The 14,529-nt window shown below is 41.9% G+C and overlaps 1 protein-coding gene across 3 annotated transcripts in view; it reads left to right on the forward strand.

Moving 5' to 3' along the window:
* SYCP2L (synaptonemal complex protein 2 like) overlaps positions 1-14,529 on the forward strand; it is a 230,406-nt gene that overhangs the window by 68,522 nt on the left and 147,355 nt on the right. For all 3 annotated transcript variants that reach the window (XM_040353720.1, XM_040353718.1, XM_040353719.1), the window contains exons 13-14: positions 7,727-7,819; positions 10,343-10,403. In XM_040353720.1, the coding sequence (XP_040209654.1) occupies positions 7,727-7,819; positions 10,343-10,403 (154 nt within the window). The remainder of the gene's footprint in view (positions 1-7,726; positions 7,820-10,342; positions 10,404-14,529) is intronic.

Below are 14,529 nucleotides of genomic sequence, written 5' to 3' on the forward strand. Positions count from 1 at the left end.
GGAACGGGAATGGAGACTTAGTATACGCGACAAATCAAATAGCAGAATCTTTTAGAAGCTATTATGAAAAACTATACGACGTTCAACAGAAGTTTAGGGACCCAGCCGAAAAACAGGATAAGATCAGGGAAGTATTACAGCAAACTAACCTACCGAAGTTAGAAGAGTACGAGATAGAAAGAATGGAGGAATGTATAACTGAGCAGGAAATAAGTGAGGTCTTAAAAAATACCCCTAAGGGGAAAAGCCCCGGACCAGACGGTTTCACGTCAGCCTACATACAAAGGTTTAGTACCATCTTAGTCCCTAGACTTTGCCAATACTTCAATGGCCTGGGGCTAGACTACGAGATGAGTAGAGAGGCATTAACAGCTACGATCACTGTCATTAAAAAAGAGGGAAAGGACAACACGATTTGCTCAGGGTTCCGACCAATCTCACTCCTGAATGCTGATACTAAACTGTATGCAAAAATTTTGGCCGAACGAATGAAGGGGATGATGACAGTTATGGTCCACCCAGACCAGGTTGGCTTTATACCTGGGAGGGAGGGTAAGGACAACGGGGTCAGGGCACTTCTTCTCTTGGAGCAGATCAAAGAAAAAGGGACCCCCGGTCTATTCCTGTCAGTAGACGCTGAGAAAGCGTTCGACAGGGTAGACTGGGGGTTCCTGATACAAACATTAGAATTTATAGGAATAGGTCCAAGGATGATCAAATGGATCAAAACTCTCTATTTCCATCCATGTGCTAGGATCAAGATCAACGGATCTCTTTCCGCACCCTTCGAGATGAGAAATGGAACTAGGCAGGGTTGCCCCCTGTCCCCCCTCCTTTTTGTCCTCTCATTGGAACCCCTGCTGGCAATGGTCCGACAGAATCCAGAAATAAATGGAGTAGAAGTAGGAGAAGACGAGCACAAATTGTCTGCCTTTGCAGACGATATTCTATTTTTTATAAGCAGCCCAAGAGTCACTATCCCGAAATTAATAGCTACCTTAAAACAATATGGTGAGGTATCAAACTTTAAAATGAATACAGAAAAGACGGAGATCCTGAACATTAACATTCTTAAAGAGGAAGAACAATATCTGCGGAAGAAATATAACTTTACATGGCAAAAAGAGATAAAGTACCTGGGCATAAAACTGGCAAATAACTTCAAGAAAATATATAGAATAAATTTTATCCCCCTGCTTAACGAAATTAAAAGAGAAATTAAAAACATATATAATAAACCAATCTCATGGTTCGGGAGGATAAATGTGGTAAAAATGGTTCTTATCCCAAAAATTCTATATAAGTTTCAAATGGTCCCAATTTATCTGCCACCGTCATACATCAAAATAATTAACTCCCTCATAATGAACTACATTTGGAATAATAAAAAACACAGGGTGTCTGCTCAAACACTAAAACGGGCCAAGAAAAAGGGAGGCTTAGCGGTACCGGATATCAGATTGTATTATAATGCTTCGGTTCTCTCACGGGTTATAGAATGGGCTAAAGAGTCCCAGGATAAAAGATGGATCCACATTGAATGCACATTAGCGAGGGCACAGCTAGGGAGATTAATTTGGAACCCACCACAATATAGATTTTTACACAAGTCAACACACACAATTACACATAATGCGTGGAGGATCTGGGATAGATTACATAAACAATTAAAAACAGAATTTAACTCACCTTTAATAGATTTAAAAGAAAATGAATATTTTCCACCAGGGACAAAAGAAGTAGGCGGAAATTGGATTACAAATAGAATACAACTAAAAGATATAACACTAGAGGGTAAAATTAGGACACTTCACGATATCAAATTTAGGATTGGAATTAGGGCGCTTGACGAGTGGAGATACTTGCAGTTGGTGTCATTCGTCAAGAGCCTCCCACACCCTTTGCGGTCACAAGAGGAGTACACTAGTTTGGAACAAATGTGTAGCACCGAAAGCTCAAAAGGAAATATATCTAAAATCTATAATTACCTGCAGAAAACGGAAGAGTTGGACACGTTAAAATACATCCAAGATTGGGAAAGAGATTTAGGTGTCCCAAGGGGGAAAACGTCCATAGGAAGAATCCTGAACATGACTCACACCTCGGCGGTGGATGTAAGAACCGCTGAGATGAACTTTAAATGTCTGACGAGGTGGTACGCCACCCCAGATAAAATGGCCAAATTCAGAGTGGGTGAGTCAGAGAAATGCTGGAGATGTTCTGCTTCAAGAGGAACGATGGCGCACCTTTGGTGGGACTGCCTGAAAATCAAAGCCTATTGGAAAAAAATCTTGGCCCTGATAAAAGTAATAACAAAAAATGAAGTAGAAGATAACCCATGGGTAGTTCTCTTTCACGGGGGGGAGGTTCCAGAGAAGGAATATAAGGGTTCATTGATCCCTCATTTGCTTAATGCAGCGAAACGACTGATACCCCTAAAATGGAGAGATCTGGAAAGTCCGCAAATGTGGGAGTGGATCGACTCCATTGAGGATACTTATAGGAGAGAGAAATTAAAATATGGAACTTATAAAAACAAGGCAGGGGAAAAGGATATGTGGGCACCCTGGCTGGAATTTAAAAAGTCCTGGAGTTTCGCAGAAAACCTGAGAGAGGAATAGGAATGTATTTGTAACTAAGGGAAGGAATTCATCAAGTGGAGTCGTGGGATGGTCCAGGGCGGGGGTAGGGTGGGGGGAGGAGGGGTGGTTTTCTGGTCGGGGGGGGGGGGGGTGGGGGGTAGGGGGGGGGGAGGGGGGATTTAGTTGGGGAGGGGGAGATGGGGTGCTGGGTATTTCTTTGTCACGCAGATAAAACCTTTTAAAAATTCCGTACTTACTATAAAAGAGTGAGTTCTAAACGGTGAAAAAAAAAAAAAAAAAAAAAAAAAAGATGAAAATATAAAAATAAACAAATAAATAAAATAAAAATAACAAGTATAAAAATATGCAAAAGAAATGCACCACAAATGATGCTAAACCTGATGTAGAGACGGAATTATGAATAAAATCATGAGCAAGTCTCTCGCTGTGGTGAAGTCTGAAGTGGCAAAAAAAAAAAAAAAAAAAAAAAAAAAAAAAAAAAAAAAAAACTGGAATTTGCTGTTGCAGTCAAACCTTCATGGTTACTAGCTGCAAACCAGTTACAGGCCTACTCCTTTCTGATCCGACTTTAATAACTCCCATACAAGTGCTAAAAACGGAAAATTGATCCACAAGTGTGAATTAAAAAAAACAATATTTTTTACTTTCTGCTACAAAACATATCCAATACAGAAATCCAAATTTCTTCATACATTTTGGCCAAAGTGTATTATTATACAGGATTTATATAGCGCCAACAGTTTTATGGTACATTACTTTGATAAAACAAAATCCCATTAAGTGTATATTGATTGGTTTGCATGAAAGTTATTGCATCAAACTATAAGCACTGAACTTATTCTTTCTGGAGAAGACACTTGAGAGGGGATATGATTTCAATTTACAATTGCCCAACTGGTGATCCCACAATCGGGATAAAACCTTTTTTGCGCAAGGGAGTTTAACAAGACACGTGGCCACTCATTAAAATTGGAGGAAAAGAGGTTTAACCTTAAAGCGGAGTTCCGGCCACAATTTCACTTTTTAAATATAAATACCCCTGTAATACACAAGCTTAATGTATTCTAGTAAAGTTAGTCTGTAAACTAAGGTCCGTTTTGTTAGGTTGTTACAGCATTTAGACACTTTATAAAATAGAAATTGACTGGGGCCATCTTAAGTGTGGGCATCATGAAGCCAGACTGTATGACTTCCTGGATTTCAGCCTTGCAGATCTCACACATGCTCAGTGCTGCACAAGCAGTGTAATAGGTTTCAGATCAGGTTTCAGCACCTGTACTGTCCAAGTCACATGATTCTTCGAGACTGGGGAGTGCACAGACTCCTGGAAAGTTACACCCACTACATTCCCAGGAGTCTGTGCGGTGTAGGTTAGGAAGCTTAAGCACCTAGGTGCAGGAAATGGGAAGATTAACTATTCTGCCTAGCAACAACACTTTGAAGGAATCTAAAAAAAAAAACATTTTTTCTTAAAGGACTAATGACATTTTTTTTTAAACTACTGATGTAATGTTATATTTATGGGTGGAACTCCACTTTAAACTACGTAGAGGATTCCTTACTATAAGAGCAGTAAGGATGTGGAATTCCCTTCCACAGGCGGTGGTCTCAGCGGGGAGCATCGATGGTTTCAAAAAACGATTAGATAAGCCCCTGAACGACCACAACATACAGGGATATACAATGTAATACTGACCTATAATCGCACACATAGGTTGGACTTGTGTGTTTTTTCAACCTCACCTAATATGTAACTTTGTAACTATGTCTACAAACTATGGTTGTAATTGTTTTTTTACTAACGGCGGTGATCAGCGATTAATAATGGCACTGCGGTAGTGCAGAGGGCAGTCTAACAGTAACTGATGCTGGGGGGAACTGACTAACATTACCATTAACATTAACCACTTGGCGACCGCCCACCATAGATTTACTGCGGCAGGGCAGCCGCCCTGCGCCAGATTACATAGCTGGTACGTTATCTGACAGCTCCAGGTCCGCTGTCTTCCCGCTGTGATTGGACACAGTGGGAGCCAATCAGCAGGTCCCAACATGATGCCTGTTGGGACCCCCCGAACGTTTAGGAGAAAGGCAGACTACTGTTCTGTGAAAGGGGTATGTGATGATCTTGTGTTCCTGCTAAGCAGGAACATGGATCTTTACATTCCCCCAGTCAAAGCACACCCCCACAGAAATCACTCATAGGGAACACATTTAACCCTTTGATCGCCCTCTGATAACCCCTTCCCTGTCAGTGTCATTAGTACAGTGACTGTGCATATTTTTTAGCACTGATCACTGTATTAGTTTTACAGGTCCCCAAAAAGTGTCAGTTAGGTGTTCGATGTGAAGTCGTTGATCACCGCTATTACTAGTAGAAAAAAAAATAGATTTTTTTGTTTTACAATGTATTATAGCAGAAAGTAAAAAATTAAGCAGTGCCGTATCACAAAAAAATGGCCAGGTCATGAAGGGGGATAAACCTTCTGGAGCTAAAGTGGTTAATTCAGTGATTAGTGCTAATAGTATACACTGTCACTGTACTAATGACACTGGCTGGGAAGGGGTAAAAATGTGTGCCTAACTGTGTGTAATATGTGCTGCTTTTACTAATAGATCTCCGTTTTAGGGATGAGGAACTGAGAGATCGTTCCCTCTGTACTGAGCCCTTTGTTGATTGTCAACACAGAGCTAGAGCTCTGTGTTGACAATCAACAAAGGGCTCTGTACAGAGGGAACAATCTCTCAGTGATTGTACACAGCCGATCAGCAGGTCCTGGCCGTGAATCATTGGCTAGGACTTTCTGACAGGCTCCTGCTGTGTACAATCACAGCAGGTGCTGGCGGGACGGGGCGGGGCGCACATGCGTGCACTCAAGACCTGGAGGTAGGCAGCGGTGTACTGGTATGTCACTTTGCCTATGCGGGCCGCCCATCCGCGGTACATCGCTGGTGAGCAACCGCAGGTGGTTAATCACTTGTGTACCGACTTGTAATACCCTCTTCATTACCAGGGCATTTTTCAGTGCTGTGATTGTTTGGCTGACAATTGTTAAGTCATTCAACAATGTACCGAAATTCGAGAAAATTATCCCTTTTTGGAAATTGGACTTCAAAGGTGATCTAATTTTTGACACTATTTTTTTACTATTGAAGCATGTTGGCATTGAGGTGCCTAAAACATGGAGCTTGATAATGAGAAATCATTAATGAACAGGTCATTCAGAGGGAGGAGGTGAAGAGGTTAATGTACAGTGGGAGGGAGGAGACGAGGGAATTAATGTGCAGGATAAGGGAGATAAAAGGTTAATATACAGGTAACATAAAAAAGCAACATCCAAACGATTGCCCTTTGTGGGGAAGCAGTGATCCCATTGTAGAGATATGACATGCCCCCTATTGAGCAACTAACAAAGCTCATGCTTTCCACTGATTGGAGAGCTCTGGCTGTGACTCAGCAGGGGGTGTGACCTCTGAAAAAGAAATTGTTGCTTACCCACAAAGAGCAAGGGTCCCGTCCTGAAGCTGCTGGCAGGGAAAATGCTTTTCTACTCGGGCTTTGGCTGCTTTTTAAAGAAAACAAACTGTAAGACTTTAAGCTTTTGACACAATAAAGCTCTAATATAATGATACTGCTAAATTTGGTCTAGGCATCTAGGTTTCAAGGACCTCTGGTAATGAAGTGGTTAATTAGGCACACTATGAGAATTCTGGCTTTTTTGGACACATTATTGCCAAGAAAAGACAAAACAAGTCGAATACTTTTTAACCTTTACGATTCAGTAAATTTGCATACCAAGTATTATATGCAAATGTTTGGTATCTATTTACTCAGCGTAACATCATCTTTTATATTTTACCAAACAATTGGGCATTATATAGTGTTTTTGTGCATTCATATTTAGCATGCAAAAATTGCATTTGAAAAGCTGCTGCGCAAATGCATAAAAAAAGACATAAAAAAATTGCAACATCCACCATTTTATTTTCTAGGGTCTCTTAAAAAAAAAAAAAAAAATATATATATATATATATATAAATAAAAATAAATGGTGATTCTGCGCAACATATCACACTAATGGAATAGTGATATCACATAAACAAGATAAATGTAAGAGCTGACAAATAATCAGCATATAGTATTAAATGCAAAGAGAATAGTGAGTCCAAATATAAATATATATTTACTCAAATAGTGAATAGTGAGTCCAAAATATATAATACTCATAAGGCGAATGTGCAAAAATATATAAAGAATATTGTGCAAAAAAACCGGAATGGAAGTTCAATCCCAATATTAAACACAAATCAGCTGTCAGGGCAGATATTCTGAATGCACTGGATGAATATATATATATATATACCCTAGAAAATAAAATGGTGGATGTTGCAATTTTTTTATGTCTTTTTTTTTCTGTATTTGCGCAGCAGTGTTTCAAATGCAATTTTTGCGTGCTAAATTTTATTGGGGGTTCTAGGCAATTTTCTAGGAAACAAATACTGATTTTTACAAGGCCTGGTCTTCGAGTTGATACTTCTGGAAAATCAAACCGGTATTTTTTGGTACTTGCACAAATATGTTAAAGTTTCCGCTCAGCAGAACCCTCCCTCCCTCTGGTGTCACATTTGACACCTTTCAGGGGGGTGCAGATACCTGTCTAAGACAGGTATTTGCACCCACTTTCGGGAGTCCTCTCTGCAGGGATTCTGCGGGTAGTGCGTCACTTCCTGCCCCCGCCCGTTTGTCTTCTGGGAAACACACGGCTTCCAGAACACATCGGGGACCAGAGAGGGCGGTGCTGCGCGACTTGCGCATGTGCCGTAGGCAATCGGGCAGTGAAGCCTGAACGCTTCACTTCCTGGTTCCCTCACCGAGGATGGCGGTGGGGGCAGCAGATAGACGAGTGATTGCTCGTCTTCTGCTGCAGACGTCGCTGGACTCCAGGACGGGTAGTTGTCCATATATTAAAAGTCAGCAGCTGCTTAATATTTTTTTAACGGCTCCGCTTTAAATGTTTTTTTTTTTTGTTTTGTTTTTTTCTATTATGCCTTGACATACTCTTTTAAGTTACCATCAGGTTGAATGATTGCATTGTGGTGAATTTTGCCTATTTGTCTTTAAGTTGACTAGGCCTCAGGATAGTAAACTTGAACACTTTTGGATTGATTTCAACATTGGAAGTAATAGCATTTCATTTTACATACAAAACCCAAAGGTAAGAATTAAAAATGAATAGTCTTTAAAAATATTGGCAACATTTACCAATAGTGTCTGATGAACCAACTGTGTGAAAATATGTTGCTTAATAGCAAAGGCTGAGATTATCGTTTCCGGATGTCATACTTCAGAAAAAGTATGGCTGCAGCACGGAATGCCAGAAACCATTTCTTCCTCTGTCATCGTATATTAAACCATTTGTAACAATGTTCTATGAAGCATTGCTGCCTTTTCTGTCCTGCAGAAAATGTATGTTTGTTTTTTTGTTTTTTATATATTTTTTTTAAAACAATTGGAGGTGACTTCTGTTCCAAAAGACTTTGTAGAAGTAAGCACACTTGATGGTACAGCGTATATTTGTAAAAAAAATCAAGACTCACTTCACTCAGCTGTGTTAAAGTGGTTGTAAACCCTTACACACCACTTTAAACTACAGGTAAGCCTAGATTAAAGCGGGAGTTCACCCGAAAATTTTTTTTTTAACATTAGATTGATGCTCATTTTGTCAAGGGTAATCGGGTGTTTTTTTTTTAAATCGAAGCAGTACTTACCGTTTTAGAGATAGATCTTCTCCGCCGCTTCCGGGTATGGTCTTCGGGACTGGGAGTCTGAATTTGATTGACAGTCTTCCGACAGGCTTCCGACGGTCGCATCCATCGCGTCACGAGTAGCCGAAAGAAGCCGAACGTCGGTGCGGCTCTATACGGCGCCTGCGCACCGACGTTCGGCTACTTTCGGAAAATCGTGACGCAATGGATGCGACCGTCAGAAGCCTGTCAATCAAATGGGAACGCCCAGTCCCGCAGCCCATACCCGGAAGCGGCGGAGAAGATCTCTCTCTAAAACGGTAAGTACTGCTTCGATTTTAAAAAAACCAACCGATTCCCCTTCACAAAATGAGCATCAATCTAATGTTAAAAAATTACTTTTTGGGTGAACCTCCACTTTAAGAATTACCTGTAGGTGCAAGAAATGTCTTCTTAATAAGGATGAGCTCCGGCGTGTTTGCACAGTCCATGTGCAGAGCCCGCTAGGGAGTCGGCACCGCGCTGCGCTTTTCACGGGTAGGGAGACATTTCCCGATCTCTGCAGCCGAGCATCTTCCTGGCTGTGATTAGCGCAGCGAGGTGCCGACTTCCTGGACTGTGCAAACACGCTGGAGCTCATCCTTACTCCTTAACCTACACCATTAAGGAGATATTTCCAAGAAAGACGGCATGGATGTCTACGGCGCAGGCGCACTGTGCATGCCGCTACTAATGCCGATAATGCCGTTAGTGGCCGTTAGTGCCGGCTCCCGCATGCATGCGCTGGAGTGACGTCATCGCTGCTCCAGCCAGTCCCAGTGCCAGAGCAGCGATACCCGGAAGTCACTTTGGGTATCATGGCGGCAACGGAGGAGGTGTCCGAGGACCGCTGCGGGGGCTTTGTTCTCAGGTAAGTAATTCATAATGAGCTAGTATGCTGTGCATTATGCTTTTTGTCTTGCAGGGTTTTTTTTTCCTAGGAGAGGGTTTTCTTCCTTTTTAATGTTTGTGCTTTACACTGTCTGTGTAGCACTTTGTAAAGGATAGCAAAACGGTTTTATTTAAACTAACTGCTCTCCCTTACTATCCCATATTCAAGTTATTCTACAGATCTTAGATCAGCAGGCAACAAGTGTTTTATGATGGTTCCACTGGCGTAAGCTATGACTAAGCACTAGTTTCAGTGCGCAACGCGTCGGCAGTCAGGTTTTTATTTAATTTTGCTGTGACTTGTAGTGCTGTCCTTCTTTTAATAAGGGCTACAATTTGTTCAGAGTGCGGCTGTCCAGAGACACTTTTTGTTCCTGCTTTGCTAAGTGCATTGCCTGCACCTGAGTTATCTGCAGGGGAGGATTTTCATCTGGGTTCCCACCTGGAGCGGCTATTCCCTTTTCCATTGGCGTAGCGTTGGGGGGTCACAGTTGCAACCCTGCCTATGTGCCAGGGAGCCTCCCTGTAACATTAATGTGGAGCTTCACCCAAAAGGGAAAGCTCCGCTGTTGAAGGACTGAGTGCTGATATCCACTGGATGGGGTGTTGCATGCCTGCACTTTCTCATCAAGAGAAGCGACAAATGCAACACTCCTTTTTATTTATTTTTTGTTCCTGCTGTCTGCCTGCAGGTCACCTCCAGCCACCTGACCCTATTCCTGCTGCCTGGACAGCCAGGTTTATCTATCTGGGGACAGCCTATCCCCAGATACTCATAATTTTTCTGCGTTCAGTTGCGGGAAGTTGAAGCTCCTCCCCTTACTGCAGCAGCTCCTAAACTATGCTAAACGCCTATGTGTACATTGACACATAGGCTTTTATGGAGTTGAGTTTGGGAGCTTTGGCTAAAAAAATGCCAAAAGCTCAAGTTTAGGAGCTGTAGTGTACATGAAGCCTAAAGTAACAGAAATCTGAATGTTGGAATCAAGTATTTACTTTTTTGTATTGATTATATTTGGCGTAAGAGTAATGATTATTTTAATATCTGTTTTGTCTTGCTCTAGGGAGTCCTTTGGGATTCAGTCAGATTATCGAAAGGTTCTATAGCTGGTTACAACCTGCAAGGTACTTTTGGTTTCACAAATTATGCTGTAACTAGACACAAAGGCCTAGTCATAAACAGCCCGACTCTTTTTTATGGGCAACACTTCAGATTTGAGTATATGTTAACGATTATTAAGAGCTGGCATCTGGATAATGTGACATAACCTTATATTTATAGGAAAAGGGAGCACGTGAAACCACATATCCAAAACATTGTCTCTTTTTTAGTTATAAAATATATGACAAGCGTGTAGTCTTATGCAGTAGATGATGCAAGGAGCAAAGAATTAAAGTGGTGGTTCACCCTCAAAAAAATTTCTGACATGACATGGAGTCGAGCCATCCTACCGACAGAATGCCAGTGTTTTTTTTTTTTTTTTTCTCAGCACGTACCTCTTTATCACGATTTTCACCTCACGGCAATCCCGCGGGAGTGGGCGTTCCCAAGCACTGCCTGTGATTGACAAGCTTCCGAACGGCACATACTGCGCGTCACAGGTTGCCGACAGAACCTGAACGTCGGTGCGCAGGCGCCGTATAGAGCCGCACCGGCGTTCAGGTTTTTTCGGCAACCTGTGACGCGCAGTATTGCGCCGTTCGGAAGCCTGTTCCGATTTTTTTGAGGGTGAACCTCCACTTTTAAGTACAAAGTGCAGTACCTGATCACAGTAAATCAAAATTCCCATTATTAATGTTGTATTTGTTCGTACAAGATGGTTGAAGTGTAATGCCCTGTACACACGATCGGAGTTTCCATTTTTACGACGGAATTCCGTTCAAGCTGTCTAACATACACACAGACACACCAAATTCTGACCGTCAAAAAACGCGGTGACATACAACACTACGACAAGCCTAGAAAAAGTTTAATGCTTCCGAGCATGCGTTTTTTTTTCTCTGTCGGAGTTCCATACAGAAGAACGGAATTTCCGAAAACATGTTCTCTTTCTAACTCCGGCGGAATTTCAGACGGAAAAAGCCCAATGGGGCATACACACGGTCGGAATATCCGATGAAAAAATCCCGTCAGACTTTTTCCATCGGAAATTCCGATCGCGTGTACGAGGCATTACACTTGACACTTTTTTTCCTTGTACTATTGTCAAAAATGGGAATAATTAAGACTCCGAGAAGTCTTTTTTTTCAGACTGTTTTGGTATATAGTACAGTGCATTGTAGACAAGAGCGTGCAGCAGTAAACACGTTCATGTTAAACAATACAAAGCATATAGAAGGGTTTTTGGCTAATAAAGGTCTTTTCAAAGAATAAAACTGCAAGCTTGTCTAGCAGTGTTTGCAAGTTTACTACTTGCTGGGGTGGGTAAAACATGAATGATGGTGGCCACAAGAGTAAGTAAAAATGGTTGCAGCTAGTGTCAGTGTCTTGCAAGCCTCAAAGTTTATCTGAACCCCAAAGACGTAATATAATTCTTTGCAGATTACTAGTTATTAATTATATAAAAAAAAAAATCTTATTTTCAAGTTTCTTTTATTTTTTGCCTGGCAATTCTGTAATTAACATAGTTTGGCGTCTTTCAGATAGCCAGTTGCTTTTATTACCCACCCGGCTGCCTAAGCTTAACCACTTGCACCCCGGACCATTATGCAGCTTAAAGACCAGGCCACCTTTTGCGATTTGGCACTGCGTCGCTTTAACTGACAATTGCGCGTTCGTGCGACGTGGCTCCGAAACAAGATTGGTGTCCTTTTTCCCCCCACACATAGAGCTTTCTTTTGGTGGTATTTGATCACCTCTGCGGTTTTTATTTTTTGCGCTATAAACAAAAATAGAGCGACAATTTTGAAAACAAATCAATATTACTTTTTGCTATAATAAATATCCCCCAAAAATATATATTTTTTCTCAGTTTAGGCCGATACGTATTCTTCTACATATTTTTGGTAAAAAAAAAATTGCAATAATCGTTTATTGATTGGTTTGCGCAAAATTGATAGCGTCTACCAAATAGGGGATAGTTTTATGGCATTTTTATTAATATTTTTTTTTCTAGTAATGGTGGCGATCAGCGTTTTTTTTTATTTTTTTATCATGGCTGCGACATTATAGCGGACACATCGGACACTTTTGACACTATTTTGGGACCATTGTAATTTTTACAGCGAACAGTGCAATAAAAATGCACCGGTTACTGTAACAATTACACTGGCAGTAAAGCGGTTAACCAGGAGGGGGCGCTGTAGGGGTTAAGTGTGCCCTAAGGGAGTGATTCTTACTGTGGGGGGGGGGGGGGCGTAGCTGGGCGTGTGATGTCGCTGATCGTATGACAGGGAACAGATGTCGCTGATCGTATGACAGGGAACAGACAATCTGTGACAGGCTCACTAGGAACCACAGGGAGAGGTTTGTTTACACTTGCCTCTCCCCGTTCTGCCTCTCTGTGACCCAATAGTGGGACGTCGGCGGCGATCGCTGTTCCCGCGGGGACGGTCCCGGAGAAGAGGACCGGGTCGCCGGCGGCGCGCTCGTGACCCATGACTGGGATCTTAAAGGGGACGTACATGTACGCCCTTGTGCCCAGCCGTGCCATTTTGCAGACGTATATCGTTGTACGGTGGTTAAACACCAGGCGAAAATGAGGGAAAGAAATGCTAAAAAATAAAACGCATGTAGCCATCACATCTAAAAATTAATAAGCTGCAGTATCATAAATGTTTGCTTTTGGGTTTAATACCTCTTTAAAGTAGTATTGAACCCTCAGTGTTTTTTAAGCTTAACACATTGAGCACATAAAAAAAATCCCCCATTAAACTATTAGCTAAAACGCTTACTCCAACACTTGCATCTGGCTCTTACTCCCTCATTGCTGCTTCCCTAAATGTCCAATCTTCACAGGAAAGTGTTAACAGTGGACAGGGCAGGCTAGGGCCAGTTAGTTTGGAGATGGGTACATTGTCTTTCTAAGCTATAGGGCTGCGTGTTCCTATTGATGCACACAGTGTAGGGAGACACAGCTTACGAAGTAAGTGATTTTAAGTGGGTTAAGTTGTAAAATATCTTAATTGGATGCATCTTTTTAAATGTTTGATTTGATTGGACTGAATGACATACAGTATTTTAAAGAGGAACTGCAGTCATAATTTGTAATAATAACATCTTTGCCATTATGAAGCTTCCCTCCAACCACTTTGCATATTTTATTTATATATATACACTATGGCTGTGTACTTGCCAAATATGCTGCAGAAATCTCCCTTCACTGATTCTGGCTGCAACCATTTTAACTGTGGGCAGCTGAAGCTGCTGCCTTTTTCAATTCCTGGATTTACAGAGGCACACCTCCAGCTCAGCAGCTCCCATGGCCCTCTTCTGCCTTATCCCCCCTCCCTTCCTGGCAAACTCTCACAAGAGTGAGAGAGAGCTGTGCATGATGTCATAAGCTTAGGCTTTTTACAAGATAAGAAACATGAAGTGGGCTATATAAGGTATTTACTGGCAGAAAAAAAAAATGTATTATTCAAAGTTAAGACAACAAGGGCAGAGAATTTGATGGAAAGTTGAATAAATTACTGAAGTTCTGCTTTAAAATGCAAATGCTATTTCTAAATTTTTGCCTGGAAAAGCCTCTTCAGACCTGGGCCATGGTAAAAAGACGGCCACAAGGTGGCTCTAAAATGGCGGGAGGCCGTCTTTTTACGGCCTCGGGTCCTCCGGACACTGGGGGGGCGCGCGTGTGCCTGGCGCGTCACTGAGATGCCGATGCACGTGCCTGGCGGCCGCGATGTCCTCCAGGTACCCGTGATCGGCTGTGACAGAGCAGGGATGTGAATCTGAGTGTAAACACAGAGCTCCACTTCCTGTCAGGGAGAGAGGAGACCGATGCTGTGTCCCTTGTACATGGGGGCACAGATCGGTCACCTCCCCCAGTCAGTCCCATCTCCCAACAGTTAGAATCAATAGTAGGGAACACATTTAAACCCTTTCTCATCCCCTAGTGTTAACCCCTTGCCTGCCAGTCACATTTATACAGTAATCAGTGCATATTTATAGCATTGTTCGCTGTGTAAATTTGAATGGTTCCAAAAATTTGTCAAAAGTGTCCGATGTGTCCGCCATGTCGCAGTCCTGACAAAAATCGCAGATCGCCGCCATTACTAGTAAAAAAAATAATAATAATAAAAAAATGTC

The sequence above is a fragment of the Rana temporaria genome, chromosome 5 (genome assembly GCF_905171775.1).
Source record: "Rana temporaria chromosome 5, aRanTem1.1, whole genome shotgun sequence".
Classification (NCBI taxonomy): Eukaryota; Metazoa; Chordata; class Amphibia; order Anura; family Ranidae; genus Rana; species Rana temporaria.